The 23,559-nt window shown below is 39.5% G+C and overlaps 1 protein-coding gene across 6 annotated transcripts in view; it reads right to left on the reverse strand.

Annotated features, from left to right (window-relative positions):
* The window catches only part of LOC123321927, a 163,063-nt gene that overhangs the window by 72,297 nt on the left and 67,207 nt on the right, over positions 1-23,559 (reverse strand). For all 6 annotated transcript variants that reach the window (XM_044909736.1, XM_044909735.1, XR_006538979.1 and 3 more), the window contains exon 2: positions 7,033-7,155. In XM_044909736.1, coding sequence (XP_044765671.1) covers positions 7,033-7,155 — 123 coding nt within the window. The remainder of the gene's footprint in view (positions 1-7,032; positions 7,156-23,559) is intronic.

Here is a 23,559-nt window from a genome sequence, read left to right on the forward strand (position 1 = left end):
TGAAATCGGTTATTATGGAAATTGAATATAATACAAATTTAGATCGGTAAATTAATTTTATATTCAGTTAGTTATTATTATAATTATGGATCAAACAATGAGGGAGAAAAAAAATCATTGCACCGAATCGAATATTTGAAAAGGCACGATCAAATAGACTTGACAAGGATATTTTGGGGGTGGAGAGAGTTTTCATGGAAGCTATAGGCTTTTGGCCCAATATTAGTAATGATGAAATGATAATAAATGACTACGACAAATCTAAAGACTAGTGTATTTTCTTCAAAGGCTCTGCTTCAAATATTGAAGAGGAGAAAATAAAGGTAGTGGAATTTCGTGTAGAATTTACGGCTTTTCAATCGAATTAACGAATCATGATGAAACGTTGCGGTTTACGTAGAGTTTTTCGGAGGGCGACCAGAGTGGAATTTTTTTCGAGTTATTTTTGCAACATTTCGAAAGTCAAATATTGGCCGAGGATATTCAGGTCCCGGAAAAGGTAAGAGCGGCATCGAATTCCGCCTCAGTCAATTAGATTATTTAGAAATTGTTTACCCGTTCAGCTTGCTGAAATGAATCTCTCTACTCGGGCTGAAAACAACTCAAGAATTCACTTAAATATATTGGGATGGCAATTTGATGAATGTACCGGTTATGGTTTATACTTACGGCGAAAGGCTTTCAGCTATACGATATTGTTTCAATATTTGCATAACGGAATCTATCGCATTATGTGCATAAACGCGAAATGACGTCGGAACTTAACGATCGTCGGATGTGTCTGAATTTCACGATTTCGTGTCTCCTTAAAAGAACGCTCCCCCAGCATCGTATTCCGCGAAATTGACAGCGCAAAATTTGGATTATATTCATTTCGTTCTAGCCGAGCCGCGCTATTTGAGGGTATCGACGTTAATTGACACAGGTTTCAATATACAACGTCGCGTTAATTGAAAGCCAATTAGTATTTCGACGAGGAACAAACCGAAATCCCGAGTATACGAAGGGGGAACAGACATGGTACAACAGCATCTTTAGATTTCGAATAGTTCACTAGCGCTAACTGATGAAATTCGCGACACTGAGAAGGTACACAGTTCAGGGTTCATGAGAGCGACGCTTTGAAGGTGAAAGATTCGAATTGTGGCTCAAAAACCATTTGTTCTACAAATTTTTTTACTAAAAGGGGCTTGAGTCCACGTCAGTATTGTTTATATTCTGGTTATACGAGGATATATTGCAAAATTCTCAGCCTACTATAGAACCAAACAAAATTTCAATTTCAATTACTCAACTTATTCTCCTTTTAATTGGATACATTTATTACAGCGAACCTGCAACGTCTCTAGACCTTTCAAAAAAAATATTTTTTCTTGCTCTGCAAACCAGACCTCCACAGCTTTTTTTACCTCCTCGTTGGAAGAAAATTTACGACCTCTTAAACTTTTTTTCAGTTGAGGAAAGAGATGATAGTGGAATGGAGCCAAATCTGGTGAATAACGGGGGTGTTCTAGTAATTCAAACCCTAAATCACGACATTTTTGCATGGCAACATGAGATTTGTGTGCAGGGGCGTTGTCCTCCAAAAACAAAACACATTTGGACAGCTTTCAGCGTCTTTTCTCTTTAATTTTTTTCCGTGGAGTGGTCAGTAATGTCGATTAGTAATCTCCGGTTATTGTTCTACCCTTATCCAAAAAATCAATCATGATTACTCCATGGCAATCCCAAAAAACTGAAGCAAATTTTCCAGCAGATTTTTGGACACGAAACTTCTTAGGTCTTGGAGAACCAGAGTGTTGCCATTCCATCTATTGTTGCTTTGTTTCTGGATCGTAGAAATGTACCCTAGTTTCATCCATAGTAACAATTCGGTTTAAGAAGTCAAAAGTACATCAAATCGAGCACAGATCCAACGCGATGCTTCTACCCTTGCACGCTTTTGGTCATCATTATACACTGGTTTACTTTTTTGACCTCAAACTTCACACTGACACTTCTAATGAGTTATTGTTCGTTGATATGGTAACGCAATAAATTCTTCAAGAATGAAACTGGTCTAGGCTAAGTAGATATCAATACATCCTCGTACAAGGTGAATAGGTTTTTCCGAATTTTATGAGAATATTTCCAATAATGCACTGTCGAGCCCTACTTGAAAATCCGAACTGTTCAATGACTGGCCTCATCCGATGTGAAGGGCAAAACATTTAGAGCTTCAAATAACCGAAAAATTCCGTTCATATATCACTGGCATGCGTGTATAATTCAAAACAATATTGTATTTCACCAATACCGACCGAATGGCCGATATACGGAACAAATTTAATTTATTTTTAGGGTTTCGCATTTTGTAAGTGCGCCAATTTCAATTACTCTATTGAGAGAGAATAATATGATGACCGTAAAATGTAGTTTTATCGCCCACGTTTATCATTTGATATCTGAAAATTCGCGAAACGAAAAGTTTATGATGCGGATAAGTTATGTTCGCTAATTTCGAAGAGCAATAAACGTCCGCCCTATTTACCAATTAGGCTCATTTCATTTGAAAATTATATTTTCCTCAAACTCAAAAAATTTCTCAGTTTTTTCAGTGATTTGAGACGATGGGAGATCCTGGGATTGGAGGATCCTAAGCTGCATTCGAGGATGGAATCGATAATAGTGCATAATGCTCTTGGACGACTGGTTTAACGTGGAACGTTTAGGGTACAACTGCAAGAGAATAGAAGTGATGGGATTTGAACCCCATATAACGTGATTTATGTAAACGTGTTAGCGGTTGCTAACATACTGTTTATCTAGCATTTACCGACAATACACGGCACTTGTTTCCGCAAATCTATGATAGCGATCTGATAATCTATTCAACCGGTGGCATTTTACGCATATCCTCGATTCGAATTTAATCCTACTCACTGAATCGATGCCACGTACAGAAATTGTCACCTAGTTGAGCCGCAGGAAATGCCAATGGATGAATTCAAGTAATTCTGCTCGCAGTTGGAGATTCATCATCGGGGATACACAGACTCGTACAAATATTTCAACAGTAGATTCTTGAGGTGAGGAGAAACACTTTTTTCCTATGCCACTTTTTCAGATCCGGCCCTGATAAGAAGATATAGCGTTTCAAGGTTTCATGACTGTGAGCTGTGCCATCCCTAGAGAAACAAAATTACCTTCAGAATAACTAGCTAAATCTGTGACATCACACATCTGTGGATCTTTTGAAATGAGTTGTATTCAGCCAAAGTAGCCTTAGATACTTTTTGATTCTTGAACATCAAGTTACTCGAAAACGGCTTATTATACGAGAAAATATGAAGAATACTTTCAGTTTACAAAACGCTGAAATGTTCATTAGTTACGCTATGTCCAATTCAGTTTCTTTTGGCCTCAAGAATCTACTGTAAAATATTTGTACGAGTCGGAGACTCAGCCTATACATAGATACATACTGCAAAAAGTATTGAGATACCTGACATTACTTGCATTGTGTTTCGACAGAAAAACGAAGACGACTAATTATTTTAGGGCAGAAATTCGTGCTTCTATTCGACCAGCTCTTCGTTCCCGAAAATAATTTTTGTATCTGAACGGTATCAGTTGAACCGCATTGAACTATCGATATTCCCTAATTAGCCATCAGGTAGGAGGAACGCATAGTCCTCAAACTGATCGAAACGCCATTGTGCCACTAAATCGACTGAAGAAATTAAACAATTAATAACACGTTCGTTATATTTCGTATTGACAGAGGGTGGCTAATGAAAAATGAACCCGTTGCACTCCACTCATTAATGGCATTTTGTTGTCGACTTATTATTCTCCAACAAAAGCACGGATTAGTTCCGCATGAAGTTGGAAATATTTCGGTTTTGAATATGTCATGAATTCGATAGCCGGATATAGCGTTGAAATGCAGGAGGGCAATAGGAGTTATTGGCGGTAATTTGTCATTGTTTCAGCTCGATCGAATAGCAAAATACCGCGGTGAGCTCGAAAAATAACGCGAATCCATAACGGATTCGGACATTTAGGGCAGGTTCAACCTATTGAAAAATACTTTGTGAGTTTTTCAATAATTATGCTGAGTGACACAGAAGACTACCCTACTTTGGAATTAATGAAGAAAGAAACTGTATTGAACACTCTGTGAAAGATGGTTGTTCCACATCAGACCGGGTATTTATCCAATAATGGTCCCCCCTGAAATTCCCGTTATTAAGTGTGTTGTTCACCAATCGTTGTTCCCTTAATCGAATTGGCTACTGCGATGGAATCTGCCCGTCATCCAAAAAGATTGATTAACTGGCGCAGTAAAGTGTCAAACCACCTAATTCCATTACTTCCGCACACGAACCTTTGTTCATTGGGGTCCAGTTCTTTTTCCATAATGTCTCAGCAGAGGTAGAAGGAATCTTGTTCGGAAATAACTTGGCAGGAAGTTTTTATGAGCCGTTTATTTGTCGACATAATTGGAACGTCGTCATTTGGTACCAGGTCTAGATTATCTCCTGTTTTGTTGAGGCTACATTGTCCGAACTTTCAGCAGGAGATCACTGCTTTTAATTGGACCATTCGGAGTGATACGGCAATGAGGTGTAAAAACAACAACGCAATTCCGCATCCTATTCATGAAAAGACAGCAACGAAATCGATTAAGCCAGAATTGAATCGCTTTTTCTAGTCGTTCTTGTTTTCTAGCGAAAAATTACGTTTCAGAACAGAACGAGATGAAGGTAATTTCAATTTCGGAAAATAAGGTTTCAGTTTTTATTCAACCCCTTTATAATCCCATCCGTTTTCATGTGGAATCTTTCATCTTATTCGGAAGTCGAAAGCTTTTGTGCGAATTAATTCTTCGTTTTCCATACTAGAATGGAATGATTGTTCATCCTCAACTAAGCATCAAAAGTTCACAATGCAAACAGCCTTTCAGCTCCAACCACAAAAATATCAAGTAACGTTCCACATTAATCGAATTTTCCTAATTTTCTTTCAGAATACTGAACTGTATAAGCCGTTTCTGCAATACCGGACTGTCATGAAGCAATACAGCATTTCCTAACCAAAATAGCACAATCACGAACATACACTCCAGCCAGGCGATATCTCACAACAATTTCCCTCAGTTTACGACTGCTCCCTTAAGATTGTGTATTTTACCTTTTGGAATAGGTCACGAAATCTCGAAAATCTAATTTGTTTTGGCGAAATGATTATTCGAGCGAGGCCATTCCAGAAAGGGCCAGGTGCCGTAGTGGCCGTTTTAAGGGCGCAAATGCATAAGTTTGTCGCAGACGATTTTCCGAAATGAAGCGGTCATAACTATCGGGCTATGAAGATATGGAACCTCAACGTCGTTATTGCCATAGATATCTCGGGAATCTACTTTTATGGTTCAGAATTCGAAGAAAGTTCCGGACGATTTTTCTCACATTTCTTCGTCGGAAAATTCAATCTTAATACGGGAAAAATTGATATTTCGGTTAGATTACTCATGAATTGAGAACAGAAGAGAAGGTAGGTGAACTAATCGCGAAATTTGTTCATTCTAACTGTATCCATAACCATAAATTCGATGGAAACGAATTTAGTTTCATAAACTAACTCAATTTCATACTCGACAGAAGAAGATTCGCGTTTAGTGAGGAAAAATCATATAGGAATTTTTATTTTGGAAGTGTATTGTGCGTTTTTTTAGCGCACGATGTTTCTGATCTGATGGTAATAGTCCGAAATACGTGAAACTCTATTGATTGATGAAAATTCTCCATTAGGCTCATCAAATTTTCATTCATTTGGTTTGTTTGGGTACGCCCAATTCATTTATTCAATGTATAATCCAAAAGATTTATAAGATAATTGAAAAATCATTTCGCTGCCAGAACACAATTCGGACATAGAAATTCCAGTCGGTAAACCATAGTGGGTGGATATTCATTTGGGATAACGTTGCTGGCCCAGAGAAAAAATAAACAAGAGATGAATGAATAACGCATAATAGAAGACAATAATATCAAATCCACACCACAATATTTTTGTTGCAAAGGATAAATTTTCGTTAGAATGAATTAACTATCATTATAATTTTTGTCTGTCTGCTGATTTTCACTTAGAAAAAGAGATTTGGACTACATTTAACTTCTCAACTCTGAAGCCTTCAGTCGTGCATAGCTTATAGACAAAAAATAAGTATTATTGGCTCTTATAATCAAAAGAATTCCACTTTACATGGAATGCGCTTTCGCCATTTTGCAACAAGGTCTTCAATTAATTATAATCATACCATAAATATTCCAATTCGGCACGCTTTGTGAAGATTTCCTTTGGCGAATTCTTTCACGGCTGACACCTCGAAGCAATTCGGCGAAATCAAATAATCATTAAATCATGTTTCCGTGAAATATTCTTATGAAATTCTTCCCCATTAATTCTAGTGAGTATCCGGGCAGGCTTTCGCAATATGACTGTTCGGCATTCTGCTATGTTAATCCTACATACATCAAAGCAATAGTCTCCGAAAAAGGTAATATGCAATTTTTTCATCGCGTTTCGTTTTGCTTTGATATGATAAACTCGGAAACTCATTTTCGGATATTATGCTACATCGGAATTCTGTTATGGCAACGGAAAAATGAAGGTGGATGTAAACCAGTCTCTAACCTGCTTGGAACCTTGAAAAACGCTGAATAAAATATACTAATGATTCGATGGTTCATTTATAATTCACCCGGTACATTAGAGGATATCGTCCTTCACATTTGGATTGATATAGAACGTACGCAAATACCTAAGTATAAAATGAAACGATAAGCTATAAAACTCTAGTAGTCGGTGACAAATCATCAATTCCGAGTTTATCGAGACACGGTTTTAACTTCCCCATACGGTATGAATTGTAAATGTCCTGTATTTCGATGATCTTCCGCAGCCTCCTTTATTTTTAAGGGCGAGTTCAAGGCGGCTTGTGCTCTCTTCACATAATACAAGCCCGATTTTGAGTTCAATGCTTTTCCTTACCTAGCTCGGGTCCGCATACTCTCGGAATTATTTCTAAAATAGCTGAACACGATGAATCCTCGAAACAGAATTGCCTAGCCAGCAAGCAGTTCAGGGTTGCTGTTGTGGTTTTGACACTTGGACCTGAAACAAAACGAAGGGGTTGTTAGAATGACACTAGCAGCGAAATACTTGAAAATTGACATATATGAAACTCAGATACAGTGTAATCTGGATTTTCCAAGGTTCCAGGAATTACAATTAAGTTTACCACTTTTTTGGAGATTTTGAGAAGACAACGTTTGTGACTTCACTACGCCAAACCTAGTGTTCGCAGATAACACTCGACTATTCAAGAATATCCTCTGGAAATTTCACTGATCGTAGTGCTACCGTTTGTTCTTGATGAATTTTTGAATGACCCCACCTTTTTCGGAATCTTTCGATGGTCAACTTTCCACACGCGTATCTCTAAGAAAAATCATCCTAGAGCTAAAAGTGATACACTTTGAAAAAGCAAAAAAGCAGGTTTTATAGTTATAACTCTCCAAATTTCATCCATTCCAGACGCAACAGAATTTTCGAAAAATCACTGGGTATCTTAAGGGTTCTCGATGGTGTGCGTTACGACTGCCATTGCCCATTCAAATTATACGGATTGTTCGCCCTCTGCTCGAGGGTTGATGTGACGATGATGTAAATTGGACGAGGCATTATCATCCCCTTGCAAATTGAATCAGATCGGTCTGGGCATTTTTCCATATACAGCCTATCGTCACCTCAAACACCCATGTCAAGTTTTCGTCGGGTGCACCTGTATATTCCTGAATTATGATTACGCGAAAATTTTTGAGTCGATCGTATGCGGGAAAAATTATTGAAGAAATCAAGCAACCCTGCATGATTTCTCGAAAACATGAGATTTGTGTGCAGGGGCGTTGTCCTGCAAAAACAGAACACCTTTGGATAGATTTCCGCGTCTTTTCTCATAAATTTTTTTGCGTAGAGTGGTCCGTAATGTCGAATAGTAATCTCCGGTTATTGTTCTACCCTTATCCAAAAAAATCAATGATGATTACTCCATGGCAATCCCAAAACACTGAAGCAAGAACTTTTCCAGCAGATTTTTGGACACGAAACTTCTTAGGTCTTGGAGAACCAGAGTGTCGCCATTCCCTCGATTGTTGCTTTGTTTCTGGATCGTAGAAATGTATCCAAGTCTCATCCATGGTAACAATTCGGTTTAAGAAGTTTACATCGTTTTCAAATGAAGCAAAGATCGAACGCGATGCTTCTACCCTTGCATGCTTTTGGTTGACATTCAAACATTTGGGAATCCATTTTGCAGCAATTTTTCTCATGTCCAAATTGACGTGAACTATATGATGAACGCGTTCGTATGAAATATTCAGTGCTTCAGATATCCGTTTTAGCCCAATTCGACGGTCTGATAAAATCATGTCATGAACTGCATCGATATTTTCGGGGACTGACACAGAAACTGGCCTTCCCGATCGGTCATCATCTTCAATGGAAAATTTACCTCTTTTGAAGCTTGCAGTCCAATTTTTCACGGTCGCATACAATGGACATTGATCACCAAGGGTAATAAGCATATCTTCGTAAATCTGCTTACCTCTTAACCCTTTTAAATACAGGTACTTGATGATGACTCGATACTTTTTCGATTTTCACAATTTCGGTGGATATCTTCTTTCTTTTAATTTATTGCTGTTCCATATGCATGGAACTGGTCTAGGCTAACTAGATATCAATACATCCTCGTAATTATCGGAATTATAGAGCATGAAAAGCGAGTTCAATGCGAACCATGAATTAAATATCAAAAAGGGATCCGAAGGATGTGCCGAAACGAATGACGTGTATTAATCTTTCCCCCGGGTGAGCTAGGCAAGGACCCTTCCTTGCAATTCCACCGTACGCATTCCGGCCAACTTCAAGCGTCATACGGAACGAACGGCCACATTCATAAATTACCATGACCGAAATATGATTTCCATACGCCACATTCGAATTCATTAGTTCCAAGGGCCATATGCACCCTATCGGGCACAAAGCAGAAGGAGTAACCTACCCTACGTCGAGGATCCTTGAACTCCCCCACACGTCCCGACGCCACAGCGTCGTGGAGAGAGAGACTGCAACTTCAACTCGACCGCTGAATGAATCAATAGGGGTCGGTCGGTCATATTAGCAAAAACTCGGACGTTTGACGCGAGAACTTCAACAGATGATGAAGAAGTGACATCTGTATCGGTTGCGGGGAGGAATTTCCACTGGCCCGGCTCCCCATCGATTTTCTCAGCCGAAAACGGTGCATTTCGAGCGATATAAATCATTTTTGTGCGGTGCAGCGGAATTGATTATCTTCAATTGTGGCATTTCCTCGTTCCCGATGGTTTCACGTGGTAAAATCGAAAGGAGTTCAAAAATTACTTATTTGTGTTATAAAACAGTAAAAACACGTAGAGATCGTACCACTATATGATAAAAAATATGTAGGTATCTCAGAAACTGTGCAGTTACAGAGTTTCTCAACAAAATATCGAAGATTTCAATTTCGTACGTTACTTTGTACTCACTCTGTATATCCCGACGATCGTCTCTACTCAAGAGAGTAGAGGGTACAGAGAAGCAACAACCCCCGAAAGGAATTTTCTTGTTTCACCTGGAGCCCTACCAGAAACCGAGACAGCTCTGGCGGTTCGGTGGAGATCAAATAGAGGGCCAGAGGCTACCGTTTAGTCACTTTTCTTATCATGTCTTTCGAGCTCGATGATCATGTACTGCAATCCCGGTCTGTTACTGACACGGCGAACTTCTGGGCCCTAAAGCCACCTTATCCCTCTTTGACTTCGCCTTCGCGATGTAGCTTGATATTTGCGTCAAATTACATTTACAATCACCGAAGCGATAAAATAGCTAATTTATTTATCGTCCTTCCGCCAGGAGCGTCGCCGCGGGTCGAATTCTGATGGGTTATCTATGAATTGTTGTCGGTTATAATGCAGAATGACGGCCGGGAGACATAATGTCGAGAAACTTTTTCGGGAACTTCGGAATCTGACTCGCCAGTTCTGCAAATAGACCGATTCGAGGAAGAAAAGGATGCACAGTCGTTCAATTGATCATATCAATCCTTCCAGACCTCAATTTTTGATTTGGAGGGGTTTTCCATCAATATTAAAAAATTATCGATATAAGCACCATTTCTCCTCAATGAACAATTCAAAATACTGTAATTTTGGTCATCTGTATCGTTTTTTGAGTGCAGTATGGGAAAAACATTCTTCGACTTTCAGTTTTCCACCCAAAGATGAGCGTTGAGGCAGTTAATTACCCCATTAAGTCTCATCCACTTTCCGCAGGACATACCGTATTAACGAAGGAGATGTATGCAGGATCAGGACTTCATCTCAATCCAAATGTGCACACTCTCGCGCTATTCCATTCCTGCAAAAGGCGCTTTCCCTTTTCAGCCCCGCAAAGATCACAGGAAAAGCCATCACCTTCACTTTACAAGAGTGTCTGTAATGTAAATGTAATTCGCTCTGTCATAATCATTTCGCTATTGCAATCTCCATCCCGAGTAGTCTCATTGCCTGAAGCTTGAAGAATGAACCTTGTAACATCAAATAGCGAATATAAACCCACACTCCAACCAGGAAGAGCTTCCCGGACTTTTATCGCTCACTCTAGCTCGTCCTGTATTACATATTATCCTCAGGTACCATTTTTCATACTTCGTATAATACAGTAAGACCCGATAAAGGAGGGATAGAGGCAATGACAGTTGGAAAAAACAGATTCCTGGGAAGTCAGTCCATTCTTTCGCAAAACACGTGATTATCATTTAACATACAAACATGCACGAGGTTTTCAAACGTTAATCCTCCTTTTTAACAGAAATATCAGGTCGAAATACAGCGTTTCACCAAGAATCGCCTTTAGAGAACTTTCGGAATGACGAAGTTGAAAAAATCCTTGATAAAATAGATCCAATAGACCAACACTATTTTTAATTCGATTAATTAACACCCTGTATATGGTTGAACTTCCTGAATCAGCCTCTATATCGAGTAAAAGTTCTACAACGTTTGTTCCCACTATCTATTCAAACAGTTCGGTCGAATTCGGTTTTTATCAACTCGAATTACAACTAATTTCAATGGACCATTCTATATGCGAAAAGTTTCAAGACCTCGCCATTCGGGATTTAATTGGAAATAAGGGCGGTAGGTGGCGCGGGGAGGTGCTCGTAAAATACGGGAAAATTTGGAGTTTATACAGAGGTCCGAAAAATGCCGCGTTCTGTCCTACCAGAATGAAAACTCGAAAAGCATAAAATAAACTAATTTAGGCCCGTTCCACAGTGCAGGTACGGTTAATTGAAAATACTGCTTTGTGGTCGCACTCTCGAAGTGAACGCCTGAAGTTGGCCACGAAGGAGAATGAGTACCTAATTTAATTAGGCATTGTCCTCGATATGCTAGGGATAAATCGGGAACTATTCTGGAACTAATTCGCAGATTAAACCACTGAAGGAGGCTTTGGTGAGACAGGAAGACGCTTTCCAGAGGAATTTTTCTCAGAGTATCTTATTCGTTCCCACAGAAAGTTATGATTTCATGTACAACAACCTAAGATAAGGGCGGCCCTCTTCACTTAATAAATATTGAAGTATCTCTTTATGAACGCCCGCACTATCATTACCGGAGTTCGTGATCAAACTGACAATTCGATTGATTGCTTATCCAATCTTCTGGTAGTAGTTTCTAAACAATCATCACAATAATCACTCTTCACGAATGTCAATGACAAAAACCCCCGTCCATATCGATCAGTCAAGAAGGAACTAATAGCCCATTCAGAATTTCCATGAAAATTCGGCCGCAAAAGAGATTCGTGTGGACATTAAACTGATTATCGTGCCATTCATAGCTGGACTAAATTCACTCAACACTTCGTCTTATTCATATTCCCCATTTATCGAATGGAATCATGGATAAAGTGGAAAAGAGGTTTATGGCCGACAGAAATTTTAGTCGCTCCTAAACGATGTTCCGGACTTGGATAATGTTTTCGTATCGATCAATGTACATAAAAGAATTAAGTGCCTATCCGGCAGATTGGGTTTTTGATATTCAATGGTTCGAAGAACAAAGACTTTCATTCCGGAGAATTCTGCCCGAAATCGATAATAAACGAAACTTTTGACAGAAATTTCGATGGGAACTATTAGGAGTATCTATTGAACTCGTTCGATTTTTATCGATCTGTTGAACAAATGATATAAATCGAATAAATCCGTTTTCTCTTGATCCAGTTCTTAGTTCTTTATGTGTGGAGACGAGTAACTTACACGACCTTCAAGAAACTTCGGACAGATCCCTAGGGGCAATTTCCATCGGAATCAATAAAAACAGAACAAATCTTCATTTCCTCCCCCGTTTCGAAAACGCTCCTTCAAGGGTACACCGTAAATCAGGAATGAAATGCGTGCGATACGGTGCGCGCGCCCCAGTGAAAAATGTATTTGAGGTATGTCATAAGTTGTGATTTTCAAGTGGAGAGAACTCCTTCAACTGTCGACCTTGCGGTGGAAATCGATGGGGGGTGCTGTATAATGCGCATTAACGGACTGTTTCATTATGTATATTTATACATAAACATGGTAGTTATAAATTCCCTTCGAGTTCTGTATCGCCGTTTCCACTGAGGGGGTTGATCCTTTACATGCTAACACCATGAGTTAGGGTCGATTTTTACCTTCATCTCTCGTCCAGTCGACGGACCACTTCGGGGGTGGTTAGCTCACGAGAATCGAGAAACACGGATAATGCATTAATATTTGGCGATTGCGGTCTATCTGACACAACCTTGAGACCAAGTCCCGATGAGCGATTTCTTTAGTATCGAGGAGTTCCTTCTGTTTTCCTGTCCATGAAAAATTGAAATGGGCGGTGGGAATATCCCGAGGGAGGATCAAAGATTTCGGCTGAGGAAACACCAGGTGATGTTCTGAATATCATCGGTGAAAACCTCACCTGAATCTCTAGAATATCGCTACCTCACCTTGTATTTTTCTTGGAAACTTTACTGCTGAAGATCACTGATAAGTGATACTTCCAGACATACACAACAGTTCCTCAGATACCACGAAAAATAGGGGTAAAATGCTAGGTTTAATTTCCACCAATGGAAAAATTGTTTGGTAAGTCTAATATGTAATTAATTCAGCATCAATGATATCTGTGGACAAGTCACAAAGAAATACGAGGTGAGGTAGGGATTTTCCTCAACTAAAGAAAACGCGTCATTTCGAATTATTTCTCCTGGGATTGAATGAAGTTTCGAGGTGGACCGGGCATCCTGTATATTTATCCGAGTAATGAACCAAAATTCACGGACGGATTAGTTTGATTTTTCTTGAATCGTGAAACGGTAATTTATCAATAAAAATCCCTTTCGATAGGACACGGAAAATTTACGTTTTCGCAATGCTGAACGCGCATTTCCATACGTGTTAATTACTGTTTATTCATACGGGCAAAACGATGCGTCATATTTTTCACTCACCGTCTATAATAATATATTCATCAATCAATTATCATCGTCCAATCCCGACCGTGTTTATTTCGATAAACAGCATCAACAGAGGCACCCATCCGCGATAATACATGCCGTATAATTCCGACCAATTGCCCTTTTCGGATGCCGAAACTTTTCCGAAGTGATATTTTCCAAGATGAATGGCCTAATGGGGGGCTGGCTGGTAGATGCGAGATTGGAAATGGGGCGCACGCCAAAGATACATACGAATTTTGATCATTCGTCAAGCGGATCGTCTCTGTTCGTTATTACAGACATCGCCAGGAGCCGAATCAATACCTCCAGAGTTCGCATTGAAAACTCATTTGAAGTACGAAACACCCTTTGTGGGGTATCGAAGCATTCGCAAGTGGAAAATTGGCTTCGACTACGTACCGGACGACGGTGCGCGTCGAACCCAATCGCAATTGTGTCGAATGGGTACCGGCCTGAGTTTTCGATTAATTGAAATCTCATTTCCAGATTAAGCGGCGATCAATTTTTGGCAGAAACGCCCCGCGCGACGATTCAAACGCGTCTTCCATTAGCCGAATTCGTTATTTTTGAATTGGTGAGTAGGTTCTACGTAAAAAGTGCCTATAGAAGGTTCAAGTTTCATATTTGAAACTTCAAAGACATCAAAGCTATATTTTCTGCTAATAACTCAAAAACCAAGAGTCGTAGGAGGCTACGGTTTTCACCATTCTTTGTTCCTCTGGAAAAGAGCTCGAAAAGTTTCATCAGTTTTGCTCTAACTAACCTAGTTTCACAGATTCCCTCACTAAACATCGAATTTGTGACACCCTGCTCATTTCAACAAATTTCTAGACAAATTGAAAATAAAATTACCCCTCGTATTGGAAATAAAGACAGATGTCCGAATCTCATGAGGTCATATAATTTAGTACCTCAGTTTATGTATCGGCCACGTCAATTCAATATCATATCGTTCGTCTTTAATTCCTTTAAAAAATTGAAGTACTAATGATAAGGCAGGAAAATGTAATTAGCTATATCATCATGTTCTCCAATTTATTCATTAGGAGACAAACATATGCCTCGAATCGATAAATAGATGTGAATTACAATGCTCCATGCACGAAGGGGTGGAATCAAATCGACTTCACTCCACCATATAGTTTAGTTTGTATTTAAATAAACCGACAAGATCTTCCATGGCATCTAACTATTCACTTCTCTGTATAGAGTGTCTCAACTAAAAACACCAACCTTCAAAACTCGTCTCACGAATGATATGTGCTAGATCGTCCTTCTAGCAACGATTTCTGATCAGAAATTCTTAACGTTGAAATGTTTCGCGCCAGAGCCCTGCTTAGTATTCGGGATGTTTTCCTCGTGGAATAAAGCGAAGAATGTCGGGGTGAACTGAAAAGGGTTTAAAACTCGAAAGCGGGTATACCAAGAAACTCCACCCCCGCTAATCTATGATTGCGATTGCGTGACTCCATGCGTGTTTGGCCTACGTATGTCGTCACGACAACAAAATACGTATGTACAGAATCAGCGTTCAAATATTTCGACGGAACAGAATCCTGCCGAAAACAAAATGCGGAAAAAATCGTCGAATTTTTTTCACGAAAACAATCCCACGAGTTTCTAAATCGCTCTTTCGTGAGCATATACAGATATTTTCACGAAAAATCAGCCAGGAATACGCTGAACCTGAACCTTTATGTACGTCAGGATGTTTTTCGATCTTTAATAGCGTTCAGTTAAACTGCTCCAGGCACTGCTCTTCCGAAAAGCAGCAGAATGAAAGAAAATAAGAGTTCGACCCCGTTTTCAGCCCCAAAGGCCAGTAACTCAACTTTATTATAATGCACGTGTTGGGAGAGATACATATTTATCAATTTGATTATTCAGTCGGATTGTTTACAGCGGTGCATCATATTCCTGAAATATTTTATCCCATCTCAGCTATTTGTTGCAGTGTGAGTTATAACATAATTTATGGAAGGATGCGCCAGCTGCTTGTGAAAGGAGCACCCTGGAGGGTTTCTGTCTTATTCAACTGAAGAAGATTGCATTTACCACGTAAAGGCGTGTTTTTTTCCGTCAGCCCCATTTTTAGGGCCAGAAAATCTAACATTGAATCCATCAGTTGTTCAACGATGTTGATCTATCAAATTTTGATCGTTGTAATGTGAAGAAAAACATGAAAAATTAGTTTTCAAACTTCACGATAGATGCAATTAAAACATGTTTCAATACTCAATCGATTATAATAATAATCATAGGATGTTGGTCCAATATCGTTCAGTTCTTGCTCTATGTACACGAATTTTATTCTAGCAATAAAAATAAATGATTTAATTCGTTCTACCAGATGTTTTTCGCTACACTTAGGACATCCATAAGAAGTTCCTCCTAATGGAAAGCTGAAGAAACGTGAGTAAGAGGATGCAATGAAGAGTAATCCGTAATTTTGAACGAATTTCGGCGTATCGCTCAGATAAGATGCGAAATTTGGTGATTAAATGGGAAAATTACGTTAGAGGAACGGCCAAGGAAGTTCCGTTTGATGAATCCACCTTTTCGGCTATTTCGTTTCTCAAAATATCAGACGAACTACGTAATATCGGATAGGTTGAGAGGAGAAGTTAATGAGTATAACTTTAATGAAGTCGTTTCCAGAGGCGGAAACCACTTTTTGCGCGCCGAAAGGGGTATCATAGCTGAAAAGTTTTCCACGTCTCCCTCTGTAGCATTGATACAAGTAATCAATGTTTTTATTGGAATCATTTTTATGCTCGGTTAAAAAAATTAATTAACCGTTGCAGAGATCGGAATTTGGCCAACTCTTTTACCTCCTTTCAGTTATGGGCAACTTCAATGTTGCTCAATGTTCAAAAGAACACCGATCCGGGTGAATTGAATCCTAGAATACCGACACTCTAACTCTGGGAGTCAAGCAGAGATAAGACAACGAATAAAAACGAATTTCAGTAAACATTTTATGTCATATATATTATAACAATCGAAACAGTGAAAATAAAGCCGAAAACTGTTACAAAATGATCGTCGAACTCCAAAAACACAATTAGTTTGACTGTTGAGAACCATTAGCTAATGAAGCGACACAAAACAAACTGGAAGACCCAACTCATCTCAAATTAGTCGTTAAATTGATGGTATCATGAAAGTTCACTGATGGATAGTTCCAAAGTGTCGATCGATCGAGAGTCATGAGCTATGGATGGTTGTTTATTCACGTCATGATAGAAATATTGCACTGTTTATTGAACAAACCACATAAAAATAGGGAAAAGAGCGATCGGGCACGAATCTTCATTGTTTGAGACTATTCTGTATGTCTTGTTGTCCCTGATCTACGAGGATGTATTGATATCTAGTTAGCCTAGACCAGTTCAATGCATGAAAGAAATATTGCGTCATCATAGCAACGAACAATATAGCAATCATCAAATACCTGTATTTAAAAGGGTTAAGAGGTAAGCAGATTTACGAAGATATGCTTAATACCCTTGGTGATCAATGTCCTTCGTATGCGACCGTGAAAAATTGGACTGCAAGCTTCAAAAGAGGTAAATTTTCTATTGAAGATGATGACCGATCGGGAAGGCCAGTTTCTGTGTCATTTCCCGAAAATATCGATGCAGTTCATGACAAGATTTTATCAGACCGTCGAATTGGGCTAAAACGGATATCTGAAGCACTGAATATTTCATACGAACGCCTTCATCATATATTTCACGTCAATTTGGATATGAGAAAAATTGCTGCAAAATGGATCCCCAAATGTTTGAATGTTGACCAAAAGCGTGCAAGGGTAGATGCATCGCGTTCGATCTGTGCTCTATTTGAAAACGATGTAGACTTCTTAAACCGAATTGTTACTATGGACGAGACTTGGGTACATTTTTACGATCCAGAAACAAAGCAGCAATCGATGAAATGGCGACACTCTGGTTCTCCAAGACCTAAGAAATTTCGTGTCCAAAAATCTGCTGGAAAAGTTTTTGCTTCAGTTTTTTGGGATTGCTATGGAGTAATCATGATCATCCCCTCTTATTCACCAGATTTGTCTCCATCCGACTATCATTTCTTTCCTCAACTGAAAAAAGGTTAAAAGGTCTTGAATTTTCTTCCAACGAGGAGGTAATAGCAGCTGTGGAGGTTTGTAGAGCAAGAAGAAAAATTTTTTTTTTAAAGGTCTATAGTAGGCTGAGAACTTTTCAATATATCCTCGTGTATTTCGGTTCAATGAAGCAAATAAATCGATAAAAATGTTTCACCTTTCGAATCCTTTTCAATTCTCCCATGAAAATCGATGAAATAAATCATTAGAATTTATTCACAACCTTCGGTATCACAGAGATGGTAGCGGAAGAATTTTATATCGAGAAGAAAAATCCAGCTACTGATTTAACGGGGAAGAATTGGAATTCTTCCACCTTCAAAGGAATCCTTTCATGTTTGCATACGTGGTCTTGTGTTTCGCACACTGTTCATCGCCTGCAAACTCACTCGGAAATATCATTTTACCACTCTGTGTTTCACTGCTCCTCCTAACTTCCTTATGTGATTTTCCTGTTATATCTTCCGTTCCACGTCTTCGTGCCGCTTTTATTGGCCCTGACTCGCCCTCAATGCCTCCCCGTCTCGAGAACGCCGCACTTCCCCGTATCTCGAAATTCACACATAATTTCATTTCTTGCCAACTTCAAGTCTACCCCTAAATTTATTATTCGACGCGATGCTTGTCTATCACCCTCTTTGGGTTTTTCTATTTAACCGATACGTTACAGATTCGATTTCTCGTATCGGGAAATCCTCGCGAGAAACGATTAATCGGACCGATCGTGATATACAGGGTGTGCAGGTAATCTGTCGCCGAATTTCACAGAGGGTAATTTTCAATCTATCTGAGTGTTTTTCTCCATACCTGCATGTTTTAAAATTGTTTTCCAAGTGAAACTGCGCGTTTTCCATCGGAAAAGCCGAACGATTCCGACAAATTGATGCCGCGGATGCGGGATTTAATCTTTGACGGTCATGGAATTCCGTCTGCAAGAATGTTGAAAATTAAATGTTCCCTGACATCTGTTATTTATTAATTGTAAATTGCGGGGGTTGGGGCGGCGCAGGGCAGTGATTAGAGCGGCCGAACAGGTAGAACAAAGTATAAGTCGCCCGGGCGTAATGAAAGAAAAAGAATTAATAAATGGCAGGTATGTAGCGAGCCGAGTAATAAATCGGTCGGTCAGGAATCGAATTTTTCCACCCCGTTCGTGCCGAAACCCCTTCGGCTAGCATGATTGCAGTAATATCGCTAGGTACATATCGAGAACTTAATCTTTGAGGGGTAGCGAGTGCAGAGCCGCTATTCACAATGACCAGCGGTCGAGAAAGTGCCTCTGACCCCATAGTTCCCGGCGTGTACAATCACGCAACCCCTTGACAATTTACCACGATGTTCATTTTTTACTGGAACACGCCAATCGTTAAAAATGCCTAAATTTTCACTGAACCTACCTAACGATTATTTTATTCAGAATGGGGTGAGTAACAATTTTGTCGACACAGACCGACCGCGATTACGTTTCCGACGACGTCGATTTTTCGTCGATGAAATTTTAATCGAGGGGTGTCCCAAAATACAGCACCATGCTTCTGAGGATGAAGGGATGATACATAATCCAATTGTTTTATACAGGGTGAGTCTTTGGTCAGCAGGTTCTTGAGGTCAAAAGAAACACTTTTTTCCTTTGCCATTTTTTCCAAATCAGCTCGGTTTGAAAGATACAGGCTGTTGAAAAGCCATAAAAAATGTTATTTTTAGTCCTATCTCACAAACGGTTTCATCGAATGAAATGAATTTCGGAATATAGTTTTTCATTTATGTGATGAATCTTTTTCGAACACAAGATATCACCCACGTCTTCCAGTTTACTCATTATGACCATTACGTACCATGAGAATACCAAAAATTCAAAGAACCCAACTATTGAAACTAAGTTGGACGCTATCTAATGAACATTTGAACGTTTTGTAAAATGAAAGTATTCTTCATATTTTCTCGTAAAATGCGCCGTTTTCGAGTAATTTGATATTCGAAAATGAAGAATACCTGTGAAATATAAATTATTGGGTACTTTGGATGAATGCAATTCTGTTTAAAAGATCCACAGATGTGAAGTGTCATAGATTAAGCTTGTTATGCTTGAGATTAGGCAAGGTCAGTTTGGGTTAGGTTACGTTAAGTCAAGTTTGGTAAGCTTAGGTTTAGTCAAGTTTGCTTAGGGTAGCCTAGGATAGCCTAGGTTAGGATAGGTTAGGCTTGGTGGGAAAACTACGAATCCGATAGACTCAAAAACCAGTAGCCAAAGTATACTTATTCTTAGAATTAGGGAAGGTAGGTTTGGGTTAGGTTACGTTAAGTCAAGTTTGGTAAGGTTAGGTTTAGTCAAGTTTGCTTAGGGTAGCCTAGGATAGCCTAGGTTAGGATAGGTTAGGCTTGGTGGGAAAACTACGAATCCGATAGACTCAAAAACCAGTAGCCAAAGTATACTTATTCTTAGAATTAGGGAAGGTAGGTTTGGGTTAGGTTACGTTAAGTCAAGTTTGGTAAGCTTAGGTTTAGTCAAGTTTGCTTAGGGTAGCCTAGGATAGCCTAGGTTAGGATAGGTTAAACTTGGTGGGAAATATAAATTATTGGGTACTTTGGATGAATGCAATTCTGTTTAAAAGATCCACAGATGTGAAGTGTCATAGATTAAGCTTGTTATTCTGAAGGGAATTCTGTATCTTCAGGGGTGGCATAGCTCATAATGAAATCTCAAAATGGCTATATCTTCTTATCAGGGCCGAATCAGAAAAAATGGTACAGGAAAAAAGTGTTTCTTTTGACCTTAAGAATCTACTGTTGAAATATTCGTGCGAGCCAAAGACTCAACTTGCATAAGTTCACTTCACAATCGAGGCCTGGAAGAAGTAATGAAAACGTCTAGAGAAATAAGTAACCAAGAAGAAAATTCGTCATTTTGTGGTCAAACAGAGGGTAGGGAATCCCCCTAAAGGCCTAAAACGGAATCTTTGGTCCTCTCTGTAAGAATTAGACCGTTGTGTTAGTGTTCTAGATTACCAAAAAGATGGTTGATGATTCCATGTTAATTCGCACTCCAGACAGACAGTTAATTTCAATTCGTACACCGGGAAGACTTTGGAAATAGGGAAACTTCGAGTGAAACCCGCAGTTATATCACGGACATAACTGAAATATGAGCCACCGCGGACCTCTTCAACGAATTACAAGACCGATGAAGCGGGGACAAACAAAGCCGCAGAGTTTGCGGCGTACACGTCGATATCAGAAATGAATATATCACAGATCCTGCACAACAATGGCGAAGGATCCCCGAATCTCATCCTGGAACCCGATTATGAGACAGCGGCGGCGTTAAATACGCGGCGATAGAGCTACACATACGTATATAACGATGCTGGCGGGGCCTCAGGAACAGCAGCACCTTAACAGCGAATACCAACTTGACCTGATACCCCAGATTCGAACGCAAGACGAACGTGCATACGCTAGAGCACATGCAAATTCGAGTTTTCCCATGCCAAATTCGTGTAATCGTTGAGCGTTGTGTCAAACTGAAACTTGATATCGCGACGTGACTTCAGTTCCTACGACAACTGCCGCATTATATCACAGTCCTATCATCTTGACGTTCCGGGAAAACATTTCTTATTTCCAGATCGGGGGAGGAAAACCGTACGGTGAGAAGAGCGATACTGAACTTTCCGGGAGCGAATATTCGTAAGTTAGTACGAGCAGGCCAATTCTCGAATACTCCTACAATGCCGAGAAGAAAAAAGATGACGTTTTGGTGGTACGACCAAGAAAATTCCCCCCCTTGAATTTTCAGAATAATTTCCATCCTTCATTGTAGAAAAATCGACAAACAGAAGACAAGACCACACCGAGAGTAGCATCATACCATATAATACTCAATGATACCATGTAGGATTCTTCTGTCAGTGCTGAGAGGCTACCTTTTCACCGAAAGAGTCTTCTACTAGCGCTGTATCACGTGGAAAATCATCCACACCTTTCTTCTAACCCATGTCTGGAAACTTCATCATGAAATCGAAAACTTCATTCGAATTTCCCTGAAACGTTCTGAACAAACATAAAATGAAACTGGGATTATTCAGGGAGAGACCAGATCGATGATCCGTACTCAAAAAAAAATATTTCGCGCCACGTTGTTCGCATTAATCGAATTAAAAAGCACCGCTCCTATCGTGAAACGGAATAATTTCACCTGAATTCTCCCATTATTCTCTCCTTCCAATTCTTCAGTGGAAATAACATATAATTCGTTAGAGATGAACTGAAGCGCCTAGGGAGAATTGTTTTATTCAGGGACACCCGAGAGGATGCGTGCGAAAGAAAGACTATTATACGTCAGGATCGCTTTTATAAAGGCCCTCCGAAATGATTCTGGAGTTTCCCAATGTAATCTGATGATATAAGTCGATCGTTCCACTGATAATTAGTTCACTCTAAAGAGCCGAAGCATACTTATTCATAAGGTAAGGTTAGGTTAAGTCACGTTAGGTTGGGTTAGGTTCAGGCAAGTTTGGTTAGGGTAGGCTAGGATAGCCTAGGTTAGGTTGGGTTAGGTTTGGAGCGAAAAACTTAATTTCACGATATGTCCTATTCTACAAATCCGAAAGATTCACAAGCCAGTAGCCAAAGTATACTTATGCTTGAGATTAGGCAAGGTAGGTTTGGGTTAGGTTACGTTAAGTCAAGTTTGGTAAGCTTAGGTTTAGTCAAGTTTGCTTAGGGTAGACTAGGATAGCCTAGGTTGAGTTAGGTTTGGTGGGATATCTACAAATCCGATAGATTCAAAAACCAGTAGCCAAAGTATACTTATGCTTGAGATTAGGCAAGGTAGGTTTGGGTTAGGTTAGGTTAAGTCAAGTTTGGTAAGGTTAGGTTCATTCAAGTTTGATTAGGGCAGACTAGGAGAGCCTAGGTTAGGTTGAGTTAGGTTTGGTGGGAAAACTACAAATCCTAGATTCAAAAACCAGTAGTCAAAGTAGACTTATTCTTAAGATTAGGCAAGGTAGGTTTGGGTTAGGTTAGGTTAAGTCAAGTTTGGTAAGGTTAGGTTCATTCAAGTTTGGTTAGGGCAGACTAGGAGAGCCTAGGTTAGGTTGAGTTAGGTTTGGTGGGAAAACTACAAATCCGATAGATTCAAATACCAGTAGCCAAAATATACTTATGCTTGAGATTAGGCAAGGTAGGTTTGGGTTAGGTTAAGTTAAGTCAAGTTTAGTTAGGACAGACTAGGAGAGCCTGAGTTAGGTTTGGTTTGAAGGGGAGGAAACTTATTTTCAGGATAAGTCCTAAACTACAAATCCGATAGATTCAAAAATAAGTAGCAAAAACATACTTATTCTTAAGGTGAGGCAAGGTAAGTTTGGGTTTGATTCCGTTAGGTCAAGTCAGTTTAGGTTAGGTTGAGTCAAGTAAGGAAAGATTAGGTCAGGTAAGGCTTGGCTGAAACTTCATTTCAGAGTATGTTTCCAACTGCATTTTCGAAAATATTGAAGCGATAGCGATTGCCTTGCAATTTCTCGATATCCAGGTCGATAATCCTGAGTTCGTTAATCAGAAACGGCCATTTCGGTGGCGTAGAAACAGTGCTTAATCTCGTGTAAGTTACACTGGCAAAGGAATACAGACATCGTCCGAATTAATTGAGTAGACTGCATATAACCATCACATAATTAATATATTGTCTCCTCGGCAGGACACGTTTACAACTTACTCCGGAGTTGATTCGAAGATGTTTAATGCCACTTCTGCACATAAGTGTCCTATTTCAAGAGCCACCCCGAAATCCTTGCGGAAACTGCCTGCGGAGGGGAGAT

The sequence above is a fragment of the Coccinella septempunctata genome, chromosome X (genome assembly GCF_907165205.1).
Source record: "Coccinella septempunctata chromosome X, icCocSept1.1, whole genome shotgun sequence".
In the NCBI taxonomy this organism is placed as follows: Eukaryota; Metazoa; Arthropoda; class Insecta; order Coleoptera; family Coccinellidae; genus Coccinella; species Coccinella septempunctata.